Genomic DNA, 26417 nt, shown 5'->3' on the forward strand with positions numbered 1-26417 from the left:
TGAAGTAATCATGACTGTTTTAAATAAGGGCTTCCCTTCCATTTTTAATTTATGTTTATATTTTTTTTTTCTCAATTCTTTTTGTTTCTTTGTTGCAGCTCGCAAGGGCGATCCTTGGTTGGGGCCGGTGAGGGCCAAATCTTGGATGGTCTGCTTCAAGGCGGCCTCACCCAAAGCAAGGGTCACCGGCCTCTGACGGAGGTTCGCCATCGGCGAAAAAGAAAGAAAGAACGGAAAAAACGATCAAAAAAGAAAAGAGAAATAAAAAAAGGTAAAAGACGAATGTGCACTTAGGTTAAGCCCTTATTCGAGATTGACATGGCCACTTTAGGTCCTTATTTAAAATAAGGTGCATTTTAGGCCCTTATTTGAGAAAACAATGACATATTTCAGGCCCTTATTTGAAAATTTCCCGTAATGCAATGCATCTTTCCAATTTTTTCTTCTTGTAATTTGGATGTTAGATTGCACAATCTTTCTATCTTTCATCCTTTGACACAAACCATCATACGATGTACAATTTAGGGATGATACTCATAATTGCAGTGTCCATTTCAACAGGCTTGTGCAGATTGAGGAACCTTGAAGTGTTGGATATAAGCGAGAATCAATTTCGGGGTCCTCTTCCTTCATGCTTATACAATATAACCTCGCTCCGCGTGCTTGATGTGGCAGATAACAGTTTCAGCGTGGTCATTCCTTCACGTCTATTCTCTAACAAGTCACTTGAGTACATTGCGCTCTCTGGAAATGCTTTTGAAGTCTCCCCATCTCGCTTGCTTCCCGGGCTGATAATTCTAACCTGGAGGGATTCTTCCTCCTCGACAACCGTAATTGCCTGGAAGTAGACACGGAAGAGCCCACCTGGTTCCCTTTGTTTCAACTGAAGGGGTTCGGTCTATCAAACCGTGTGCTCGGCAAAGACGCAACCAACTTTCTGAAAGAACAACATGAATTGGAAGCTATTCAGCTGAGCCACTGTGGAATGACCAGAGATTTCACAAATTGGCTGTTGGACAACAACGTGAAACTACAAATGTTTGATCTCACGGGCAGCAATCTGTCAGGTGCATTTCATTTGCCTTCCAATGTGACTCTTGTCCGGATGTGGCGGTTCGATGTGTCGGCAAACATGATTGAAGGAGAGCTTCCATCTTGGATCGGTTCTATCCTCCCGAATTTGGCGTATTTAAATTTGTCAAACAACTTATTTAAGGGCAGAATCCCTCCCTCAATTGGCTATATGAAGCTACTGACAACATTGGACTTGTCCAATAATGGCTTCACGGGAGAGATACCGGAGACGCTGGCTAAATTACAACCTTGGGTCGTGCATTCCCCCCTGTGCCAATTTTACATTTGTGATGTGGTTCTTGCATTTAGCAAACGACATGCTTGCTGGGCATTTTCCTGTGTTTCTTTCTGGAGCTTCATCAATTGTTATGTTGGATCTTAGACACAATGCATTGTCAGGTAAGGTCCCCACCTGGATCAGCTCACTTTGGAACTTGAAGGTTCTTCTACTGCAAAGGAACAATTTTGAAGGTTCAATCCCTTTAGGTCTCTGTCTGTTGAAAAATACGAGCATATTGGATCTCTCCAACAATAATTTTTCTGGAAAAATTCCTTCTTGTTTGAAGGATTTGACATTTGGAGACTATGGGCTATCTGCGAATATATATCATTCCTCAATAGCTTGGACTCTTAATTGGGAATAGCTGCCACGTCTACTTATACGGATGAATTAGAAGTAGTAGGCTTCATGACAAAGCGAAGGTTGGAATCTTATAAGGGCAAAATTCTATGCCTCATGTCAGGAATGGATCTCTCGCAGAACAATTTGACCGGCATTTCCTCCAGAGGTCCGCTACTTCAGTGAACTTCGAGCATTGAACCACTCTCACACAATCATTTGACAGGATCAGCCCCGGAGACATTTTCCAATCTAAAAAGCATAGAGAGCTTGGATCTGTCCTATAACTGCTGAACCGGTCCCATGCCCCCACATCTGACAGGGCTCTACGCGCTATCAGATTTTAGTGTGGCTCACAACAACTTGTCAGGCAGGACGCCGGAACCAAAATGTCAATTTTGGAACTTTTGGTGAAGCAAGTTATGAAGGTCACCCTCTTCTTTGTGGACCACCATTAACAAGCTGTGACGGCTCAAATCAAGAACAGAGGATGCCGCCATCTTTTTGTCATACCAGGGAGGATGACTCCTGGAGAGAAGCATTTTTATGGAGTTTTGCAGGAACATATGTCGTAGCATTCCTTGGGGTGGTTCTTTTTCTCTACGTACACCCGTACTACCGGTACGTGCTGTTCAGGCTTGTTTGTAAGCTTATCCCATCATTTCCTCAGTAGGGATTGTTCTTCTAAGCATTTTGTGATGGAAAATATGAAGAAACAATGGAGAACATTTACGTAATAGGATTGTAAGCATTTAAGTCTTTATTATGCATTTCAAACGCCTGAATCCTAGACTGTTCGTATAGTATTCCTTGTTCACAACCAAAGTGAATCCAGCATTGACAAATTCCTGTAAATGTTGCCTAAGTTGTGAAATGTCTGATGGCTGCAAGCAGCAGCATCAAACCAGCCGAGTTTTAGGGTCTCAAGAAATCTGGGTCGAGCTAAATTGATAGCCCTGGAAGAAACAGAGCACATAATGCTAAGCTACACAAATTACAGATATTGAATCAGGGATGACACAATGCGACAGTCAAACGTAAAAACACGGAGTATTCTTTGCTAGTGCTGTGCATATGGAGTCCAATGGTGTTGAGATTGGCCACTGCAAACAATGTGAATCTTGTCAAGCTAAAACTCACTGGCAACAACTTGTCAGGCGCTTTTCGTTTGCCCTCCACGTCGAACCTTGTTCATATGTGTTTACTCGATGCATCTGCTAATATGATCGGAGGTGCGCTTCTGTGTCATATCTATAATCTATTCCATCCTTCCAAATTTGTACTGCCTGAACCTGTCATCGATAGGAGGTAAAAGTCCCTCCATTGATAGGCTATATGAAATTGTTGATGAGCTCAGACTCATCGAATAACGCCTTCATGGGGGAGATGCCAGAGCCACTGGCCATAGGTTGTATCTCACAATCTGTACTAGAACTGTCTGGCAACAACTTGCGTGGCCAAATGCTACCAAAAACTACTAACTTGACAAAGTTGAAATACTTGTATCTGGATGGCAATAAATTCACTGGAGCTATATCACCCGGCATATTGGATAGCACACACTTCAGGGTCTTTACCTAAGCGACAATTTGTCGTCCGGACCAATTCCAAAAGTTGAATATCATTCAACTTCTGGATTTTCTGATGTCGCCAGGAAACTTATTAAATGGTCATTTACCATTGAGCTTCTGCAAATTGAAAAGTCCCAATTATGAGATCTTCTTGGTCCAAATACATCCCACTGTCCCAATGTTACATTCATGAGGTTCTCTACAAAGTGATAAGCTTACAGGGCCTTTTCTTGAGTTTGTTTCTAGAGCTCCATCCATTGTCAGATCGGATCTACGGGAAAATGCACGGACCACTGAGATGCCCTACCGGAGACCACTTTGAAGGTTCAATCCCTCTTATCTCTATGTCGGTTGATGAAGATGAGCATACTGAATCTCACTTATAATAGAAATTTATGGGGAAGTTCGTTCTTGTTTGGAAGATCTGACATTTGGGAATGGTGGGGTATCTAATAGCACATTCGATACGTTGAGTGAAGAAGCTGAGTATTGACAGCTCTACCTGTACGAGGCAAAACACAACTTACAGTTTCTCTGTGATGGTAGGGATACAAGTGCTTTTCCGGATGAATTTGAAGAAGTGTCCTTTCATGTGAAAGAGCAGATTGGACTCTTAATAGGGCATCATTCTGGAAACATGTCTGGAATGGATCTCTTGAAGAATAATTTGACGGGCTCGCTTCTTCTAGAAATCAGTTATTTGAGCGAAAGATATGCCTTATATCTATCGCATAATCATTTGACGGGATCGATTGCAGAAGCATCCTCCAATTTGAGGAATATTGGACAGCTTGGACATTTCCTACAACAAGTTGACTGGTCCGATTCCTTGGCAAGTAACAGAGCTATACACACTTATGGCAGGCAAGGCACCGGACAGAGAATCAATTCGGAACTTCCGATGCGGCAAGTTACGAAGGTAACCATCTTCTCTATGGACCACCGTTAACAAGCTGTAATAGCTCAAATCACAGTCCAAGGACACCGTCAACTGTTGACGAAGGAAGAGAGATGAGCACTGGAAAGATGCCTTCTGCTAGAGTTTCGCTGGATCGCATGCAGTGGCATTCGCGGGGCCGTCATTTTCCTTCACTGACGTTTTTCTCTACTTAAAACTCCTACTATCTCAACTTAGAGTTCAGTTTCCAAGTAAGCATATTCCAATGTTTCATAAGCAGACCTCGTGCTTACGAGCATTTTAAACATCTTGAGTCTCTGCTATGCATGTTGAACCCGTTGGATCATCATATTGCCCGTCTTTTTCTCTAAATTTGGATATGAGTGTCATCACATTTTCTTTTGGCTGTGAACTGAAGGAAAGATCATTGTGGTCACAGACACAGCAATCATAAATGAAGAGTAGGAGTTCTCAGCAAAAATTAACAGTAGTAGAACTAAAATTGTGGAGCAACGATGACACAAACAGCTCAAAATAAGATGAAAGCAGAAAAGATCATCGCCGCATGTGATGACATTGTAAATCAAAGCGTCCATAGAAGATGGGAAAAATATGACAAATACAATGAGCACTCCACTTTTTTACACCACGAACCTCCATTTGATCGCTCACACCGGTTCAATCCGAATGAATGAATTTCAACAGATTTTAAGTGTTGTTGCACAGTTTTACCTGTAATGTAAGACAATGTCCTGATTCAGGATATGATCATATAGGTCTAGAATGGCAAGCGAGTGCTCCTCAATTTATGAAGCTGTGAGAAGATGGTGGAGACAACTGCGAATCCTGGCAACACGCACGGTTGGCCTATGGTGCCGGCGGCACTATCCTAAGGCCTATATTTGTGACCATGAGGTTGTCGTGTTCGAACACTGACAATTGCCGGTTTTTTGATTGCGTGCAAAGATGACAGGCGGGAGGGCATTGCAATCTTGCCATCGAAGGTGGTCACACAAGCTGCCCGATCCACAACCGCTGCAAATAGAAGCATCATCAAGAGCACAAGTGACCGAGCCTCTAACCGCTGCAAATAGAAGCATCATCAAGAGCACAAGTGACCGAACCTCCATCGATTTCCCCTTATGCGGATGAATGGTTTAGAGGGGGAGTTATGTATGGAATGGCTTTAGCATGCAGTTTTAAGATGAGATACCTTGTACGGATATGAATTCCAAAGCTCAATTCAGTCCGTCAAAACATGTTCTGAACATTTTGGAAATCAGTGACAACATTTTGCTCTCCGCCATACATTTGTATTCAACGCATTTCCGACTTCTCAAAATGATTTCCATTTGTCATGATAAGAAAACCTAAATTGAGTCTGTTAATAAGATACTTGAGTGAGTCTTCAAGAGAATCTAAAACAAAACCAGTTTGTGACAGAGCGAAAAAAGTGAAACTTGATGATTATCATCTGTCTAAAACAAAATCATCATCATGTCTCCAAATTCGGAAATACTCGAGCATTGGCCATCCTCACTAAACATGGTGCAAAACCAAAAGTCTAAGTGAATAGAAGGAAACGCTGCCTAAACGTCAAAAGAAATGGTTATTACCTTGCAAAAGCCGCTAGTGAATTTACCATATATGTTGAACTTGAAGCACGAGTTCATTTTGAATTTTGAAAAGGCAAAACCATGATTTCGTTCCAGGTATTTGCATAAGGATCACTACTCGAAAAACCATTAAGGAGGTCAAAAACCAATTTACACAACACAAGACAGATGCCACACGAGGATTCGGTCATTTAGATGGCAAGAAAATATGTCAAACCAATTACTGGTCATTCCCAATCATACAAGTGTCATCAACATAAGACAAAACGAAAACAGAAGAATGAGCCAATCCATGAAACACAAAAAGGAAGTACCAGCATAAGGTGGAACCAAACCAGCACCTAATAACGCAATATGGGATTCTTCAAGAACCAACTTTCTCTGAAGATATTACGTTTCATCGTAAAAGTGGCTTCGCTGCAGTTGTTAATCCCATGAACATGCTTTTGGACCCAAAAACAAAAAAATCAGGAAATGCACAATAGAGAGCCGAGGAGGAGGAGTTGATCCTCTTGTGATATATGCAGAACTTGTATTTGATCCTTTTGCTTGACAGGTACTTTTTTCTGAGTTCAATTGATTATGGCTGCCACAATATCCACATGGGAACTTAGCTCGAAGACTGGTCTCCGAAATGCTTGCACGCTACTATGATTGTGTCAGCAAACAAAGATTAGAGGGTGTGATGAGAGGCAGACTGTCCAGGCAAATCCTCCTGTCCTAAGTGATACACTTAACAAACAAACAGAAAAATGCATTCCTGAATCAGTAATTTTTTCTTCTTTTTTTTTTTTTGGTCAGACTGAGTCAGCAATTGAAACAGATAAAAATGGCAAGGAATGTACCTCAGTTAAGAGCCAACCTATTGATCGGGAAAGTAATTCAATTGATGCAATGGAAAAGACGATGGACATTTACATCATCTGGGCCAGACTGAGATGAAGTTGATTGGTGTTGGCTCAAGACATCTAGCATTGAGAATGTCTGTCAACAGCGTTCATATTCACCCAATATCAGATGCTTTTTGGAAAATCCCTCACAGCGCAAAGGGGAAGATATGTCAAGTAGTTTTCATACATTTGCAGCCATGTTCCTTAGTCAGCAAGCCGTCCCTCAAACTTTGCCGTTATTTGCATGTAAGAAGCAGAGCAAACCACCAACCCTAATACGTAACTGACCTATGGTGATAATCTCAGCACCCAGCTCGACCCAAATATTCTCCACTACCTATTCAAATGACATCCACTTCAAGGTATTCATCTTCTTTGAAGTATCTACAGTAAATAGGACATTGAAAGGATTGTGCTAAAAAAAGAGTACAACAGAAAAATAGTATCTTTCTCTCAAAGCACATATACAACAGGCTAATCAGGGTTTATACGATTTACTTTATCACGCAGTAAAGTTATTGCTACTAACATCTATCTAATTCAATATCATCCTCAGACCGCTTGATCATTTGTATGAGTTTCCACTGTTTGATAAGCATTAGGCACTAGAAGCACCAACCAATGAGCACACATACCGGTTAAGTACAGAGATTTCGTGCCTAACCTAGGTAGACGAGGACCAAAATCCACCTTCCACCCCTCCAAAAATTTTCCTTCTTCGGCAATCCGATTCAGTCAATTGTCTTTCAGATTGAAAACAACTTCATTAATTGCATATGGGACTCAATTAGATGATGTTTGGAAGAAAACTTGCCGGTGAATCTGATTTACTCTTCAACACATTTCAGATGAAAATCTAGACAAATTTCAGAGACAATGGAGAGTTCTACTGGAAAAGAAAGAACTTCCATTTGTCAGGAGATATTTAACCCACAATTCCGTCGTCATTAGATCTGCAGAAAAACCCCTTTCAACCATTTCATTGACAAGTTGCGCTGCTCTAGTGTTTTCGTTGTTTTTTAGCAGTCCTTGGATTATTGTGTTATAAGTGACAGCATCTGGAAAGCATCCATTTCCTTCCATCTCCTTTAGGAGCTGATATGCTTCCTCCGTGCATCCTCCGTTGCACAACCCGCACATGAGAATGGTATATGTCCTTACGTTTGGTTGCAAGCCTCGAGCATTCAAACAATTAAACAGCCCCTTTGCATTGTCGAGCTTTCCGTCTTTACACATGCCATTTATTAGGATACTATAAGCCACAATGTTTGGGACGAATTTGGAATCTTCCATCTTTCGAAGCAATATCATGGCCTTGTCAATTTGCTGCATTTTACACAAGCCATCCAAGAAAGCACTCAAGATATAATGATCTAGAGATAGATCGCGAGATTGCATCTCGTTAATTAGCTCCTCCGCGGCTTCAAGGTTTCCAACCTGGCAAAATTCGTTTACAAGTATGTTGTATGTGATGACATTAGGAATCAAGCCCCTTTGAAGCATTTCTTCCAAAAGCATCTTTGACTTGTCAACTCTTCTCGCTTTGCAGTATCCGTTAATCAACGTGTTATAAGAAACAACATTAGGTGAGCAGCCTCTTTCAACCATCAAGTTAAGCACTTCCATAGCGTCTTTCATTCTATATTGCAAACAATAACCATTCATCAATGCATTATAAGTGAAACAATCAGGCATTTTACCTAATCGAATCATCTGGTCGACCATGGCCCTTGCCTCTTCAAGCATTCCCTCCTTACAATATGCGTCCACCAGAATATTAAAGGTTCGAATATCCGGCCTTACTCTGCTTTGCACCATTTGACTCAAGAGTCTTTGAGCCTCTTCCAATTGGCCGGAATTGCATACTCCTTGAATGATGGAGTTATAAGTAACAACGTCCGGTTCAATTCCTGCTTTCATCATCTTCTCCAACAAGACCATAGCATCTTTCCATTGGCCTAGGTTGCATAAGCAATTAATCAAGGAGCTATAAGTGAATATGTTGGGTTGGATCCCTCTGCTTGCCATCTGTTTCAACAATACGAGACCTTCTTCCATCTGCCCTACCTTGCACAAACCGTGGATCAAGGAGGTATAAGTAACAACAGTTGGTCGGACACCTTTTCTACTCATACTTTCGTGGAGTCTCAAGCCCTCTGCGATCAATCCCTTCTTGCAAAGACTATCAATTATTATGCCGTATGTGAAGGAATTGATGCTGCAACTTCTCTCTTCCCAGTCCCTTAGCAATTCAACGGCCGATCTGGTGTTACCAGCCCTGCATAACCCCTTCACGATTATTGCGTACGTGATCTCATTAGGTTCGAGGCCATTTCGTCCCATATCATCGAGAAACCTCAAGGCTTGATCTGTTTTTCCCTTAAGAAAGAGACCATCAATGAGGGTGTTCGATATCACCACATTGATGTGAAACCCAAGCTTCAAGATTTTGCCTAGGATAGACAAAGCCAAATCAACACGGTTTAACCGGCAAAAGCAATTCATCCAGATATTCAGCAAGGAAATATCATGCTCGATACCCAAAGATGGCAGCTGCACAATCAACCGGATTGCAGTCGAGTACTGCTTCATCCTCACTATAGCACCCAACAATTGACTAAAATCCATGGAGGAAGGCAAAGGGTACGCCTTTATCATCTTATGGAAGCAACACAGGGCATCATCGACGCTTGTAAACCCAACACCATCTCTGCAATTTTTCCTCACGTAACTCAAGAGCTGGTTCGGGTCGTCCAAATGACGGTGAGGGGGCGAAGAAAACCTCCGGTGAAGGTGAGACGAGAAAGGGAGATAAGAAGGATGAGGACGACAGAGAATGGAAAGGGGTGAACACTGGCTGGAGATGGCAGCTAGAGCAAGAAGAAGGAAGGTGGAATCACCATAAAGACTCGTTCGTTCCATAGCAGATGAATCTGAAACTGAATTGGCTTCTGCTTTGGAAGATGGAAGCACGATTAAAGACTCGTTCGCTGATCCTTTAAATTATATCATCTTTGGGTAAGAAGTAGGAACAAACCAGCAAATTTTTTGGTATTTAAACATTTGAGAAGACAAAATATCACTCGCACCGCGAGGAATGATCTCTCGAGAGATAGAGAGAGATAGCTCCCTAAACCCTCATATCATACGACCACTTCCTCAATCCACTTATTCCCACGGATGAATCCCTTCTACCCAGATACCACATTTTCTTTTCCCCTTAGGGTTCCTCAGAATCACCCACCCATCGCCCTGTCCAATTGTCTTAAACCCTACACTCGTCTTCCTTAGCATCGCCCAACCATATCAGATGCGAGCAAACTCTAATCGGCCAGCTGTTTCACGGCAAAAAAGAAGTGGCTACAATGGTCTCCGAGAGAAGACTTATCATCCCAAATCAGATGCAAGCGTCGTCATCATTCCAAGTTCCTAAAAAGCGTTGTGGAATAGAGAATTTGCGCTCAGAGCTCAAAGCCCAAACCCCCAGGCATCTCTCATCGAGTCTGCCAAGGAGGGAAAAAAAAAAATCAAAATCTCAGAAGATGGGGAAAAGCAAAGAGATGGGTGAAATCGCAGCAGCGAAAGGACTTACCCGATCGCTGGAAACGCCCACCTCGTGGCACAATCAAGATCAACATTGACGGTTGTCTTGTTCCAGAAACAGGGGAAGGCGGCATCGCTTGACAGATGGTTTTGCCCGGCCAGTGTTGCGAGCAGGAGCAGGAGCAGCCCGTTGGTCTCTTTTCCGTAAATCTGAAGCTAAGCCCATTGCGGTAGAGAGCCCACCGCAACACAAGTTACCCGTTCCCAATCACGTGAGTGAAAACTATTCCTTGTTTTTTGTAACGAATTTGGCCCAAAAAGTAATCTCCGATCAAGATTTCATGGTAAAATTCGGTATTTGCTGATCAACATATACGGCTTAACCAGACACCCCCATCGTGATCTCCCATTGCAGGCACAAAGGTTAGCTTAGTTAAGACCAATCGAGGACGTGATTTCGAGAAGAAGCGCAGCTAACAGCAGCCGCCGCTCTTCGGGCTGCGGACATAAGACCGTCCAAATGGAACGAGATGTAGAACAAACCCGTTGGCAATTTCTTTATAGCCGGAATCGGCCAAGCGGCGGCTTTTGTGGCAACAGCCTTGCGCGGTGGCCACGGTTTGATTTGTCTACTGACTTTGTGCTTTTCATAAATGCCTGCTCAAGCGATGGAGTCTGTGCTTGTTACTTAAATTTGATTCACCAAATTTTCATCCTAATAGAAACATTGTTAACTGTGAAAATTTCTCGTCAAAGAACCCTCTCGGAGAAGCATATGGAGCAGTCAATTTGCGTATCTACATTGAGATGGAACCCATGGCCGCTCAAAAACCAAAAGTACGAGTATTCATACAAACCAAGAAATCACATAACACGCCAGATAGTGCCTAATATGGACACGGCGGCGACGATGGATGGTGGATGGGGGCCGTGGTGGAGGAGGACTTTGATGGATGAGAATGTTGTGAAAGGGAGGAGGAGGTGGGGCGGCCATCTAGGCCTCGCTTTCGTTGAGCTATGTTAATTCCCTCCGTATGGACATCGAACTCTGCCAAAATGGTACGGCTTCGGAGGTTCCCAGGCGGGTACATCCTCTGCCGGTGCCTGGCAAGTGATGTGTCGCAGAAACAATCCATGGATCAAGAAGAGAGCGAGTAGACAAATTTTACTGAACTTCATCGTGATTACCAGAGCCGAAGAGAGAGAGAGATAGAGATTGGCTTGATGAGCAAGCCTTCTGTTATGGTACTAATCTTTAATACAACTTGATACCTAAAACATAGAAAGTTCTGAAAAGTTAGTTCATTGCCCATTGTATTACACGTGGTTCTCGAGCAAGCACAAGCATACCACTTATCAAACCGAAAGTAGAAGTAGCCAACTCCGTGGAAATGTTATTTCCCCCACCGACTAACTGTTGCTTCCCGGGGACGGCGGCGCCGCTTGGTGGTACGCGCGATTGGCCTGTGGCGCTGGCGGCACTCCCGGCCCTATCCTTCGGCCTCTGAAGAAGAAGTCGTGCCGGGTTATTCGCAGGGCCATACTCATCCCATGCAATTCGGTCTTGCCATTGAAGGTTGTAGCAGCACAAGCTGCTTGATCCACGACAGCAGCAAATAGAAGAAGCATCATCCCCAGGAGCACAAGCGAACGATCCTCCATTATCACTTGCCTGCTCATGAATGATAACTTCAAGGGTGGAAATTGTAAGTGCGAATTCGAGAGCAGACGCTATTTAGTCAGAATGGAAAAAGGCTAACTTCCTGCAAAATGCCAGTACAGTCTTCTTCTGTCCACCGTGCTCTTCCGTCAACGGCGGTGTTCAAAGTCAACGTGCCAGCTGCGAGGGAGGGGGGAGGGTGGGGCTTCAGTTGACTACGAGGTACTCGTTATGGTCAAATAATCAAAGTTTTTATTTTTTTTTCTACTATTATTCTCGTAGTGATCTATGATCAATATTTTGAATACCGAATATCGATTTTAAAGTTATGTGTAATAAATGCCCTAAGAGGCACTCGTTCATAAGACCTTCAAATTTACTGAACCACATAAAATCTACAAGGTAAAGCCTCCCAAACGAATCCTGTTTATTGGGGACGTTGCTTTGAAAATCATTAAAACGGTTTTACAAGAAAAGATAAAAACTTATGGTCCTAGTTTTGAGGCCTGACAAGACCATGAAATAACCAATTTAGTTTCAAATGACAGCTCGAATCTCACCAGTCGATGGCGATCAAGTGCAATTCACCCGCCACTTTCCAAAGACGGCAAAGGGCATTTTCTTAAGGCTTGATCTCATTGATCGGCCAAACTTTCACCGGTCGATGACCATGGGCGAAGCATTCTTGTACAGTATCAATCTTTTTTGGGGGGAGATTACAAAAAACATTACTTATTACAATTGTGTCAATTCAGTACTAAATTTTTTATGTTTGTGCCAATTTAGTCCTAAAACTTTTGAATTTGTGTCAATTCAGTCCATCCGATCAATTTTTGTCTACCGACATTGATGTGGCACTGTTGACACCGATGTGAACTTTTTTTAAATAATATTTTCTAATTTTCTAATTTTTATTTATTTTTAATAATTTTCCCTGTCTTTTTTGTTTTCGCTTTTTGTTAGGGCGAGCAAGAGGTTGCCTACCACCAGTCGAGGCCCGGTAACCTCCGCCGGCCATTGGGCGAGAGAGACAAAGAGTGGGGGTTGCTCGGAAGCCCACTGATAGTGGTAAGGTATTCTCACGAAAATGAGTTCCCTTCCATGAAATTCACATTTCGGGAATTTAGCTTGAGAATTTTGCTTCTCTTGTCCAAACACATGAAAAGTCTGAAAAGCTTTTTCCTGAAATTAAATCTATTTGAAACAAATGCAACTTAACATATAGTACAAACTTGATACCTAAAATCCAGAATTGGAAGTGTTGACTAGTACATTCGATTCTTTAGTTCTTTTGAATTGGCCATTTATTACATGCGGTTCTCGACCAAGCAAAAGCATACCACTTGCCAAATCAAAACAAGAACAAGCCAACTCCATGGAATGTTATGTCCCACCTTGACTAAAGATTGCTCCCTGGAGATGGCGGTGCTTCCTGACTCGATGAGCGGTTGGCCTGCGGCGGCGGCGGGATTCTCGGGCCAACCCTTCGGCCTCTAAAGAAGAAGTCACCATGCCGTATTTTCGGGATCAAACTCATCCAATGCAAATTCGACAAAAGGTGATGCACTTCGGTCTTGCCATCGAAGGTTGTAGGGGCACAACAAGCTGCTTGATCCACAACTGCAGCAAACAGAAGCATTCCCAGGAGCACAAGTGAACGACCCTCCATCATGTCTTGCCTGCTCATCGGCATACTTCAAAAATCGAAAAGTGTAACTTGAAGGTTTATTAACAGGCGATTCGAGAGGAGATGCTATTTATACGGGCAAGTTACACGACTTACTAACTTGGTTTGGTAAGCAATGAGGCAAATTCTAATTGGGTACCTTAAGATATGCGTCGCGTCACGGTTAGAATATTGGTGTCCATGTGCAGTCCAGTTCTGCTCATGGATTGGTACGATGTGTTGAAGAATGCAAAACCCTAACTTCTTGCAAAGTACAAGGATAGTTTTCTGTCCACCATTCATTTTCAGGTCAACGGGTGTTTAGAGTCAACTCGGCAGCTGCGAGGAAGGAGGATGGTGGGCTTCAGTTGACTAGGTCTGATTCCCAAGAAATAAGACTAGCATGGCCGAGCATTGCGTGCGGCCATAATACTCAACCTCACAGGGGCTTAAAAGGAAGGTTTAGATATGTACTGCAAATGGGGAGGGGCTTTGCTATCCCGACAATCTATAAAACTGTCATTATTTCTGACCTCACGATTTTTCAATTAATAAGCATTTTATGCAAAACACGCCGTGATAGTATGTGAATCTACGATCAGAAATAACCGACAATCTTGTCGGACTGTCATGAAAGCATTTTCCAATGTGGAGAACCTAAAAAGACTTCAGTGGTATTTAATCGTTGGCCTTTAATGTTTATGAGCATGAAGAATAGCGAAATGGCTCACAAAAGACGCATATGCATGCACTTCATTGGTTTCCGAGTATGTAAAGAATGGTAACTATGGAAAAAGCTTTTGAAGTGTTTGGCACGATGATCCGAAAATGCATAAACGTAGGCAAATTCACCATTACAAGCATTATTTCAGCATGTGCAAATGTTGGTACATTAGAACTTGGTCGAAAGATCCATGCCTCCATCCTGAAAATTAATTGGATGAATCTGACGAAAATTATGCTCTGCGTGTAAGATTAGCTCTATCTCTATTGGTGCCCTTTCTTGCTGCAATAACCAAACATGGAAGGTGTTCTTGATGGCTCATGAGCCTTTTAGTCGCAAACTGCCATATCCATAAACTGTAGCATGATCCCAGGACATACAAGTGGGATGATGACACCGGGATTTGCGATTTAACGTGCTTACGAATTTGTATTACTCCGGCCTTCTGCAGTAGATCCAAGTTAGGATGTCAAATTGTGTTTCTGCGCAATGAATGTAAGAACATCGACCATGATGAGTCGTGCTGGTTCATTCATCATCATTTATCATCACAGAAATTACATGCCTCAGGTGGACTTCTTGATGGGGGCAGCTCACTTGGGATTTTTCACTTTTGCTTGAGTTTTCACGAGAAGAAATAGAGGTTTTCGTCTATGGACACTGCGATAAGTTTCACCCGGATAAATTGTTGTAGGTTTCACTTTGTCGAATTATGGATGGTAAAACGAACTCCATTTATCTTATGGTCTGAGACTCTCTCCGGCTTAGCATTTGCGGATGAATTGTCGCCTCTTGACTCGGTGCTCTTGTCATTTGTCTCTCTTTTCACCCATGTTCAGGAACTAATTGCAATCTTGTGAGTGCCATTTCTGGGGAATGTGTGAACTTGAGTTTTCACGAGAAATAGGAGTACAGTTACGAAGATGTTTCGTGGTATTTTGTCTTCCCTGTCGTCTTTCTCGTGTGATGATGTCTTAAAGCCCAGCTTAATTTCGCTTTGTCGTTTGAGTTCAGATAGAAAACCTAATTAATAGAGAGCAAGGACCGTTACTTAACGGCAATGCAGAGGGAGACTGAGATGGCGATATAGGAGCAAATGAAGATGACGGGTCAAGGGTCGACGCCAAGGTGTTTGAGTCGAAAATTCAGACAAGAAAATCGGTGCCCAACTAAGTTTCAACTACTATTGAAAAAGCGAATACAATCTAAAGTTTTTTTGAACTTAAGTCTCAAGTAACTTTGATTTTCTTCTTCGTGAAATCAAGCACTTTGATTATGGAGCTTGAATCTCAATTCTCTTCAAACTGTGAGATTAAAAAAAAAAAAAAACTAAACCAAACCGACCCGAAGATTTGGGACATATATAATTCGAGTATCGGGCCAGGTCGGGCCAAGGTCGGTGTTGTTTATTTTGGGGTCAAGTCAGGTATCATAGAGACCCGACCCGACCCGGCCCATTGACACCCTTGATAATGCCAGTTTTTCTGCTTAAAAATTCAGTCAACTATAGGTTGGTAAGGGCTCAAAACCATGTCCACCTTCCATTTTAAGGGTCAATTTTCTGGAAGATGCAGAGAAATAGATGAAGGAGAGGTCAAATTTAATGCCGGTACAACAAACTCTCCAGTCACATAATGAAGCAAGTTTTGGAGGTGAGCATGGTTTTAAGATAAAAATTGAAACCTAGAACCACATTTGTAAGGGAATGGTCCGGTTCTATGTTCCAACGTATGCGGAACAAATTTCAAATTTCAAAAATTGAGGAACCTATTTGGACGGGTAGGTTCCAAGTAGTTGGAGTCCGAAACTCGTAACTTGTAACTTAGAACAAGTTTTTGTGGGTTTTTTTTTTTTTTTTTGTAGACATGATCCTGCAATATTCTATGACTTCCGATAATAAATGTATAATTTGAAATCATTAATCCGAGCTTTCATTTTTGGCGATGTTTATTATTGAGATTTTTACTTTGTTAATGTTTCATATTTCTTCGTATGCCTAAATATGATTTACGATCATTGAATTATAGCATCGGATAATAGTTATTAAATTTGATGATTAACTGCAATAGTTCAATTAAGAATATATATAGAACTTGGGTAGGCCTTACAATCGACCTTAGAACATGTGGCAGAATAGGTTCCAAGGAGTGTAAAGTAGGTTTGAGGTTCCAAAAAATGAGATACTTGTTTGGACGAATAACTCCAAGTAGAACTTGTACGAATCCTAGAACGGAAAACTGCTCGCCCCTAGGAGCAAAGCAAGCATATGAAGCTCCATGGACACAAGAGGGGCGCCAACTTCAAAAGACTAGCCGAGTTTTAGATCGGTAGTATTATAATTATATACACGACCAAAAATATTGTAGTTGCTTTTTACTATTGGAGAATTACCAAAAAAGTCCTAAACTTCTTGTATGAATGTTAACTTAGTTCTAAACTTTTCAATTTGGCCATCCTAAATCTTTTGACAATTTGCTAGATGATTTTCATAATTCTTTTTTTATTTTTTTTATTTTTTATGTTCTTTTCATTGTTCACTTCCCGGAAGGAGCCAATAAGGGCCATTGTGAAATGGCTAGCAACCCTTGCTGGTTTGGGGGCGAGCGAGGGCTCTCGTTAAGCTCTTCTTGGCTAGGCGAGGGTGAGGGCGTGGGTGAGGGTGAGGGCGAGGGTGTGCGGGCTCTTGCCTTTGGCCCTCGTCTACCCTTTCAGGGAAGTGAACAATAAAAAAAAGAAAAAAAAAAAAAAAAATTGCAAAAAAATCAACTATGTCAATGGTGGCCATGTCATGTGCAATGGTTAGCGGTCACATCAGCAATTTCCGATCAATTTTGATTAGAAAGACTACATTGTCGCATTTCCAAAGGGTTTCGGATTAAATTAATCAAATTTAAAAAATTGATGACTGAATTCACCGCCATACAAAAGATGTAGGACTAGTTATTATAGAAACCTTCTCTCAATTCTTGTGCCTTACTTAGGCAATAGCTAAACTTAAGCGCTAAGTCTGCCATTTTAGAGAGCTAAAGTAGTAGTGAATATCCAGCCCAAGTTCGAAGTTGGAACGAAGGAGAGCCGATCAAGAGACTGGTCTTTTGCCTGGCATGAAACGTATCTTATCAATGAGACGTGCAGGAATCAAATGAGTCCATAGACCCTTGTTTGAAACGGCCTGTACACCTCAGAACTCAACGACATTAGATTGATAAAATGGTCCTCAATCATGTGTTGCTCGATGACTTCTGTTGAACAAATACTTTCGATGACACTGCAGTATACTGCAGTTTGCTTAAGAAGGGGGATCATTCTGTCTGTCATTTTGTTTGAACTACGTGTCGCAGAATGTTTGGGATTCGCGGCACAAACTTACCACTTGCCCTGGTTATATAGTAGCCGCGAAATGAGGTGGCTTGTGAAGCAACGACGGGAAGTGGTCATTGTTTCGGTCGCCTAGAAGCATGATATATCCTGGAATGGAACCTTTCATCCATCCTTTCGATAAGAGCTTTCTCTAATAAGATTTATCTAGCAAGAGTCACTAAGGCATTGAGGATTCCTTTTGATGGTACCGTTCATTGACCTTCTTCTGTGTCCCCTTCTTGATGAGCTTCACTAGCTTTCCATTGCCTAAGATACTGGTGACCATTTCACAGCTCTATTAACCCTTCTAGTTCTAGTCATTCCGACAAATGACGATCGGACATGGCTTTGTTTTTCCGTAGCAGGAGGAGATTTCGGTTTCCAGATCACTTCCCTGGTTGACTTCTCAATTGGATGTGCGCTTGAACCGCCTCAAGCTCTTGCTGTTTTTTCTTCTCAAGAACAGTTTTATCGATCTCACCATCGAACTAAGCGGAGCTCGCTTGGTCATTCCCTTTTCTTCCTCATTCACATACAACCCAAGATCGACAAGCTTGACCGGTTTTATCTCCTTGTTTGCCGATGCCACACGATCCCCGAGTGCCTTTGATCCGATCATTGATTCGCCATATCGAGCCCGCCGTCATCAGATCTCTCCCCCAGCATCAGTGTAGATCTTTTCAAAACCTGCAGCACCCAACAACGTTCATCAAACATTTGATTGAACCCCTCCAAGCGAAGCTTTTGGCCAATAAGGCTTCTCACTAAGGAGTTGCATGATAATACTTCTGCTTCTAGATTTTTTTGCCGGAAGTTAATCCGGCAGGAAAATTCGTTTGGTAAAAAAATTGACTTATGATAGGATTTTTAACTTCTGATAGGATTTTCAACTTCCGGCAAGGTTTTTAGTCAATTTTGAGAAGTAAAAAATTTTTACTTCTCTGCTTTAGAATCACTTTTTATACCACACCGACCTCCGCCCGTCCACTTCCGCCCACCGCTGCCTGCTGAAGGTTTTGTTAATAATGTTTCAAAAGTAGAAATTTTCAACCGTTACTAAATAAATTTATCTGATCGAAGTCAATCTGGAGCGTAAGTACAAAAATCAACTTTTGTTTTTGAGGAGAAGTAAAAAAATCAATTTATGGTCGGAAGTTGATTTCTAGTAGAAAAGTGTTACCATGCATGCCCTAATAAACCGAGAAGGCCCATCAAAGCCCACACTAATTTGGAGAGATTAAGGGCTAATGGCGGTTTGATTAATGACTTAAATTGCATGGGATTATTCAAATCGGTGTTTGACTACCTAAGCGCTCTAATTTGGAATGGCAGCTTCTTTAATTTTCTTCACACCATCTAGCATTTAGCATGGAGCGCATAAAAATCACTCTTTTAATCGCACTTAACAGCGTTAATTAATAAATTAAAATTAAAAAAAATTCCCATCGTGGGTTTTTTAAAAAATTCAACCGCCCAAGTGGAAAATGACCAAAAAGCCCCTGCTTAGGTCACCCCCTCTTTCAATTTCAGTCCTTCTCTCTCTCTCTCTCTCTCTAAAATCCAATATCATCCCTAATCTTTCTTTCAAGTCAGAAGGAGAGGCTCTTCTCTTTCCCCACTTTCGAGTTTCTACACATTTCGGCCAGAGCCAGGGCCTCTCGCTGCGATGCCCTAACCCCCTCTCTTCGATCCTCCTCCTCCATCATCGGCCCTACCCATCCCCGCCGTCTTCCATCGCCTCCGGCTGCGGCATGCTCTTCTCTCGCTACGCCTCCGCTCCCCAGCCCTCGAACCGCGACCCCTGATTCGTAGCCTCTCGGTTGACATCCCCCGAGCCGCCGGTGTCTGAGCTGGCGGCGGCGGCGGCGGCGGCTTCGTCGTTTTCTTCGAACCCTAGGGAGGTTTTTCTATTATAGATGGAGCAAGCGGTCTTGGACGACATCATCAACCGGCTGCTGGAGGTTCGCACTCGGCCCGGGAAGCAAGTCCAGCTGTCGGAAGCGGAGATCCGCCAGCTTTGCTTGGCCTCGAAGGACATCTTCATGCAGCAGCCTAATCTGCTTGATCTCGAGGCGCCGATTAAGATATGCGGTAATCCTCTTTTCGCCCGCTTCGCCTCGAATTTCGTTTGGTTTCTTTTTGGTTACTCTGTGATGTGTCGGTACTGCCTTTTCCTTGGTTTATCCATTGAGCTAAGTAGTGTTTCGTCTTTGTTAGAAATTTCTGCAGTTGACTCTCTTGGATTAATTCAGTTCATGATAGATGGTAAACTGGGATAACTAAAATAGATTTTCTTCTCCGACCAAAAAAATAAAAGGTTTTCTTCTGTTTGTTATGATGATTGGGGTGAGTTTTTAACAAGCGGCATACTCTGTAGGCTATTTAAATATTTCTGTTATGCCTTGTTATGCCTGCTTTCATCAGTGATTATGTGTTCGGTTGCATTAGCACGATGAACGTGCGCTTTGTCCAATTTGTGAATAGTTTTAAGTGTTTGAAAGTTGTTTGTTTGCAGGAATGTTCTTCTTGATTCCTTTGGAACTTCTGTCCTTCGAATGTCCACAGTGAATTCTGGATTTCTCCTGTGCTTGCTATTGATTTAAAACCTTTCACCAGGGCTTGGCACTTGGTGATTTTGCTTCGTAGATTGTATTTTTTGAGCTCCTTTCAATTTAATACGTTCATTGTCTCTTCTGGTGTGGCTGCCTGAATAGTTTCATTTAGTTATGTTTTCCACTGTCCTGTGGGTTGGGTAAGGACAACTCAAATTGCACAATTCCTCATATTGCTGCATTTGCCTTCATATGTTAGTATATTGTGGTGCTGTCTATGAATACTGCCTGCGTGTATGTATTTCGTTCAGTATTCCCAATTTGATTACCACATGACTGTTCCTTCAAAAAGGTCAAGCATGCTAATGTCGTCCTTATGGAGATCGAGAGGAGGGTGTGTGAGTTGTTTAGGTGCTAATGCTCTGGAATGTGATGCATAGAATGAAAGAAAGCGGAGACTGAAACTTGAGAATGTAGATCTTCGAAATAGAAGGGGTGGAGAAGAAACCAAGCATGGCATATAGAGTGGTTCTGCGTCTCCTCAAACTTACAACTACTCATCCTTTGCTTGGTTGGGTGATATTTTTTGTGATGGGCTCATTGAGTGGACAGAGGTGTGTGGAATAAATATGTGGCCTTAAACCAAAGATCCTCTTGCAGGTGATCAGTAGTTTTGATTGATGAGGTCCATCAGTCAGCTTAAGCATCAATAGTGACCTTAGGAGCTGCACCAATTGATTGAGTTGGTCGAGTATGAGAGAGAACATAGTCTGAATAGGCATAGGCATCATAGACAGGGGCAGGAAACAAGAATTGCGGGGAATTACCCAAAGCAGATAAGGTGATGGATATAAGAGTAATTACCCCTTTCTAAAGTGGCTTCCTTCTGAGCTAACTTTTACAGTAGTGGCTACAACTTTGTGAGCACCACAGGCAGATGGGCACCCCATAGAGATTTCTGTTTGTATACAAAGATTCAAGAGTTGTCCACTGATTCTCATATCAATTTCTCCTCTTGGCATTCATCTATTCTAACTATGAAAAGAATTGATCAAGTCAGCTGAACTGAACCAATCTATGTAGTATGTTTCACTTGCATTTCATCAAATTCCTTGTGTGTTAAATTGTAGTTTACACTCTGTTAGGATGGGATGAAGTTTCTAGGTTGTCTGGTTCTTGTGGAATTCGCTTCACAGGTTATGCCACCTCTTTAATCCACCAACAAAATAGATATTTTTGGTCACACTACTTTGACTGGTTTTGGATGAACAGTCAGTGTTAATGGTTTAAGCTCAACTTTAATTCTGATGAATCTAGTGCCGCCATTGTATATGGCCCTGATTGACTTTCTATTAGCATCATTTATGATCTGGTGACTTTCTGAATGTTCCTCTTTTGGCTGTGTTGCTGCTGATGGTGAGAGCTTTTGCAGTAAGTCATGCTTCGAAATTGTCTCTTCATTTGGAGGTTTTTTTCTGCTAGTTATAGTTTCATTTATTGCATAGGTTGTTGATTTCTTTTTCTGATTGTATCATCAGGTTTAATGGTATTATCGTGGTGGAATTTAGCTGATTCTACTGAATGCTTGTATTTCAACATGCTCTATGTCATCCTGTGAAGAATTGACAGGAGTTTAGTGATAACTGATTGAAAATCCGTCCAAAAAATCTAATAGCTACCGAAAGGATATGGTATACTTTTGGCGACTGAGCTGATTTCAACGCTTTTTCCTTGTCAATCGATATATCCACTGCTGTGCCCTCTCTGTTATAAATCTCTTCTGAGTAAAACACGTAATATGCCGGGAAATGTGCAGCTCTTGAGATATTTGAGTTGGACTAAATAAAAGTGTAATTCTCAGGAAGAAAGATTTGACATGACTTGGGGGTTGGTTTTTCCTTTAAATGAAAAGAGTGAGCTACTCAATCGTCTATCCTAATTTTGCACTAAGAGATACAAGCTATATGAACAAATTTATTGATATTTTGTACAAAATTGTTCTGAAAAAATCACTTTTAATGTGAAATTCCTTGTGATTGCTCTGTTTTTTTTTTTTTTTTGGCTGTTTTCACGCGTGTCGGGGACTTTTTAAGGCCTTAATGACATAATATAAAATCTGGTCATGGTGGATGCCTGCCAGACTCTGCTATATGCTAATTCAAGGTGGTAATTCTGTAGTCACAGGAATGGAAGAAGTCAGTGTTACATGATGATGTATAGAGTGATCTATCTCGTAGCATGAGATGTATATTTGCAATCCTTTGCATTACTCAAATTGGACTCTTATAATCTTTGGACAATATTTTTTCTTAAGTCTAAAATGTTCGCAGACTAGTGCTCTAATTAAGAAAGTACTTAACTGGCATGTGGTGATAGACAGTGTTTAAGGTTGATGCACATATCTGAAGGGTGTAATTTGGCAAAATATAGCTGTATTCAATTCCATCTCTATATGAATAGCGTGAAAGAAAAAATGGCACTCAGAACAATTTTTTCCTGAGCCGAAAGTTCATACATTTGCAGAATAGGAGAAAGACATAGCAAAACCTTCAATCATATTAAGTATAATAATGTGGTAGCTTGTTTGCTATATGGTAGATACAAATGGTCCTACATCGACCCTAGTTTTTGTTCAAACTGCTGCTTTTTTTTGTTTTTATTCGTTGACAAACTTTTGAAAATCTAATGACAAGAAACTCTTTCTCTTGAGTTTCAGGGGACATTCATGGACAATATTCGGACCTTCTGAGACTCTTTGAGTATGGGGGATTGCCTCCTCGTGCTAATTACTTGTTTTTGGGGGACTATGTGGATAGAGGCAAGCAAAGTCTGGAGACAATATGTCTACTCCTTGCATATAAGATTAAATACCCCGAAAACTTTTTCCTCTTGAGAGGAAACCATGAATGTGCTTCTATAAATCGGATATATGGATTTTATGATGAGTGTAAGAGAAGGTTCAATGTGAGGTTGTGGAAGATTTTCACAGACTGCTTTAATTGTCTGCCTGTGGCAGCCTTGATAGATGAGAAGATTCTGTGCATGCATGGCGGTCTTTCACCCGACTTACACGATTTAGACCAAATTAGGAACTTGCAGCGTCCCACGGATGTACCAGATACTGGTTTGCTCTGTGATCTTCTCTGGTCAGATCCTAGCAAGGATATACAGGGCTGGGGAATGAATGACCGAGGAGTTTCATTTACCTTTGGGGCAGACAAGGTGACAGAGTTTCTTCAGAAGCATGACCTGGATCTTATCTGCCGTGCTCATCAGGTGTTTTTTCCTTCAGTAGCTTAATTCATCTTATGCGATATAACTTGACCAGTAATCCGCCCTCTTCAAGCCTGTCAAAATGACTTGGACAATACTCTCATAAGACTTGGACAAGCTCTAGAATAGCTATCTGTAGATCCTTGGGTTTTTCCTCTTTTTCTGTCTTCTTCTTCTTTTCTTCTTTTTCCTTTTTGTCCCCATAAAGGCAACTCATGGCAATTTATGTCATTGAGTTGCGGATGCTTTTGGTTCATGCTTCATTTGTGCAGTTATTTGGTATGATTTTTTTGGAGGGAAGCACTTATGTTTTGATTGTATCTGGTTGTCTTTTTACCATGCCGTTGCAGGTTGTGGAGGATGGCTATGAATTCTTTGCTGACCGGCAACTAGTAACTATATTTTCGGCACCTAACTACTGTGGGGAGTTTGACAATGCTGGTGCCATGATGAGTGTTGATGAGACACTGATGTGCTCTTTTCAAATACTAAAGCCTGCTGATAAGAAGCCAAAATTTAACTCTGGAGGCATGACGATGACTCCTGTTAAGCCTTTGAGTTCTCCCTCAGGAGCCAATGCTTTTGGGAGCACGACAACAGCAAAGCCTGGAAATCCTCCAACTGGCGTTAAGGTTAGTGCGATTCTTTCATTAAATGGAGAACTTGATGCCTTATGTTTATATTCAACCATGTAAATACGGGCATTGATGTTTTAATCTTGATTTTATGTTATGTATAGCTTTGACCTTGAAATTCCAGGACTCTTTGGTTGGGCTACCTGAAATTACACAATCGGAATGAAATGGTACTTGGCATAGGATATAGACAAAATGGGAGACAACCTTTTCAAGTACTGAATTTGCAAATAACTTGGGAGTGAAACAAAGGCATTTGTTGAATTAGAATGACAAGTGGGCGTGGTATTAAATTATTTACGGAAGAAGCCAACTAGTCACATCTAATTCCTTGTTTGATTGATTGTTGAAGCCAGAGTGTTGTAACCAAAACTATTATGCGGATGTTCTTGTTTACTTCTGTTCCTGTCAATCTGGTTAATCTGCAATTCTGTGCCATTAGTTGGTGCTATAAATAGAGTTCGGGAATAAGTGAGGGCAATTTAACGATTTGTCTATAATTTGTGTCTTTGCTTTTTTTTATTATATTTTTTCAAGGAAGCTCAAGAATGGAATAGTATATTTGACCTTGAATTGAGCATTCTGTTAATAGTACTGCAAGTCTGCTGAGTGCTTACCCAAAGGTGAGCAAAAGAAAGGTAAAGAAGCAGAAATAGTGACAATTAGGTATCTGACCTAGTCAAGAATTGGAATAGGTGGTCTCCTCTGATTGTTCCACAAATACAATCCTCAGGCAATGAGGATTGATAAAGGGCCTCACGGACAAATCTATGGGCAGATTCTTTTTGCATGTTCCTACTTGTACTAATAGGTTGTTGATTACATTTCAGACTTCTTGCAGAAAGCTTTGTATTTGTTTGGAATTAGTTAGAGAACCTTCTTTTCCTTTTTGAAATGAAGATTTTGGATTTTTAGCTGTGAGCTATTTCTCAGATTTTCTCTTTGACAACTATTTAGGAGAATATACCTTACCAAAAAAAAAACTATTTAGGAGAATATATCAGTTTTGAGGATAAAAGCATGAAGTTTTGGTCATTTAATCTTCAAACTCATTAACTATATCAAAGCAATTATCTGTTTAAACTGCTCAGATAGTAGAACCTTTGTTGGTCTCACTTACACAGATTTCCAGTTTTAATACGCTTGAAGAAAAAGATCCGAAGGATATTGCATGTGTCTCACTGACTTTTATATATATATCCAAGAAAGCTTGTTCATGATATTTCCATCTTGCACATTACTGCCGCTTCGTGTGTAGATGGGTACAATGATGGGAAGTGAAAATAGACAAAGAAAGGACTGTTGTGATTTGTATTTTGTATGGAACTCATGACACGTCTATTTGTGTCAATTGTCCTGGTTGTGTAACTGTCCAATACATTATTTCACCAAGTTCTGTGGAATTTTGACTTTGAAAGTTATGTTTGTCTATATTTTGTGAAGCCTGTGGTGTATTGATGATTCGCACGGGCTTCTATTTTTTTACTTCAAGACACGAGAAATTAAGCGATGTGGCTAGTCAACAGTTGCTGTCAAACTTAATTAGAGTGGGTATATGCCATATATTACTTTCTTATATCATACCTTTCCATATTTCTTTCCATACACCATGTTTATCTGCTGTGTTATTTTTTCAGCCTTTCCTCGGTGCAAAAGTATGATAAGTAGGTAGGTTGGTGGAGAGGCATTGAAAGACCTGTAAACGCAGAGCATGCCAGGCTTGCACACGGAGGAAGATCGAGATCCTTTTATTTTTGTCCAATATATGCTGCATTGTAAAGAAGTGGGAGGGGAAAAGATATTGTTTTCCTTGATATAAAGCTGGGTTCGAATTTTAGAAGGCGGTAACTCCTTTCGCCTCCTCTTTGTGCACTAATAGCTGCCTCAGTTGGTCGTAATTATTAGAGTTCCGCTTCAATATCTTCGTCATCTGTGAATTGAGGCTGTGAAGAATGTGATTTTGTGTCTTTAACCTCCCTTGAAGAACCTGCTTGGACTTCTCTTCCATCATTTGACAGTGTTGTTTCGGTTTCTTTCCCAATTGAGCTTTAATTTTGTTTCCATCGGCTCTCCTAGAATAGCATGTGCGTCACTGAACGCATGTGGTGTCTACTGACGGATCCATCTGTCCCAGAGACATCGACCGCCGGAAGGTCTGCATTTTTCTGTCGTCGAATTGTGTGAAGTCTTTGAAATTATGATGGTGCCCTTTCGTCGGGATTTGGTTGGTCGATCGGGAATATGGTAAAAACTATTACATGCTGCATTTCAGCCCGTCATCTGGCACATAATATCCGATTCTTTCCCCGCTCGAGTGTTTTTTGCCAATCTGCTGG

At 41.4% G+C, this 26417-nt stretch overlaps 3 protein-coding genes and 1 pseudogene across 5 annotated transcripts in view; 3 read left to right on the forward strand and 1 right to left on the reverse strand.

Moving 5' to 3' along the window:
* Positions 1-26417, forward strand: part of LOC125315459 (putative disease resistance protein At3g14460) — a 707586-nt gene that overhangs the window by 177006 nt on the left and 504163 nt on the right. The window lies entirely within an intron of this gene.
* Positions 513-2478, forward strand: LOC125315536 (annotated as a pseudogene).
* Positions 6571-11326, reverse strand: LOC115734358 (pentatricopeptide repeat-containing protein At3g22470, mitochondrial-like). Its single transcript, XM_048280535.1, has 4 exons — positions 11240-11326; positions 9525-9616; positions 7304-9461; positions 6571-7052 (listed from the first exon to the last, which is right to left on the reverse strand). Exons 2-3 carry the CDS (start codon positions 9588-9590, stop codon positions 7536-7538), a joined length of 1992 nt encoding a protein of 663 aa, XP_048136492.1. The 5' UTR covers positions 9591-9616; positions 11240-11326; the 3' UTR covers positions 6571-7052; positions 7304-7535.
* Positions 19177-26144, forward strand: LOC115734344 (serine/threonine-protein phosphatase PP1 isozyme 2-like). Of its 3 annotated transcripts, none has more exons than XM_048280549.1 (6): positions 19177-19712; positions 22890-23449; positions 23797-24078; positions 24619-24633; positions 24669-24719; positions 25719-26144. In XM_048280549.1, exons 1-6 carry the CDS (start codon positions 19538-19540, stop codon positions 25740-25742), a joined length of 1107 nt encoding a protein of 368 aa, XP_048136506.1. In that variant the 5' UTR covers positions 19177-19537; the 3' UTR covers positions 25743-26144. The 3 variants fall into 3 exon arrangements, with proteins under 3 accessions (XP_048136506.1, XP_048136507.1, XP_030520940.1); XM_048280550.1 differs by having other exon boundaries at positions 24669-24704; XM_030665080.2 differs by lacking the exons at positions 24619-24633; positions 24669-24719 and having other exon boundaries at positions 19180-19712.

Source organism: Rhodamnia argentea, chromosome 6, assembly GCF_020921035.1.
Source record: "Rhodamnia argentea isolate NSW1041297 chromosome 6, ASM2092103v1, whole genome shotgun sequence".
Taxonomy (NCBI): Eukaryota; Viridiplantae; Streptophyta; class Magnoliopsida; order Myrtales; family Myrtaceae; genus Rhodamnia; species Rhodamnia argentea.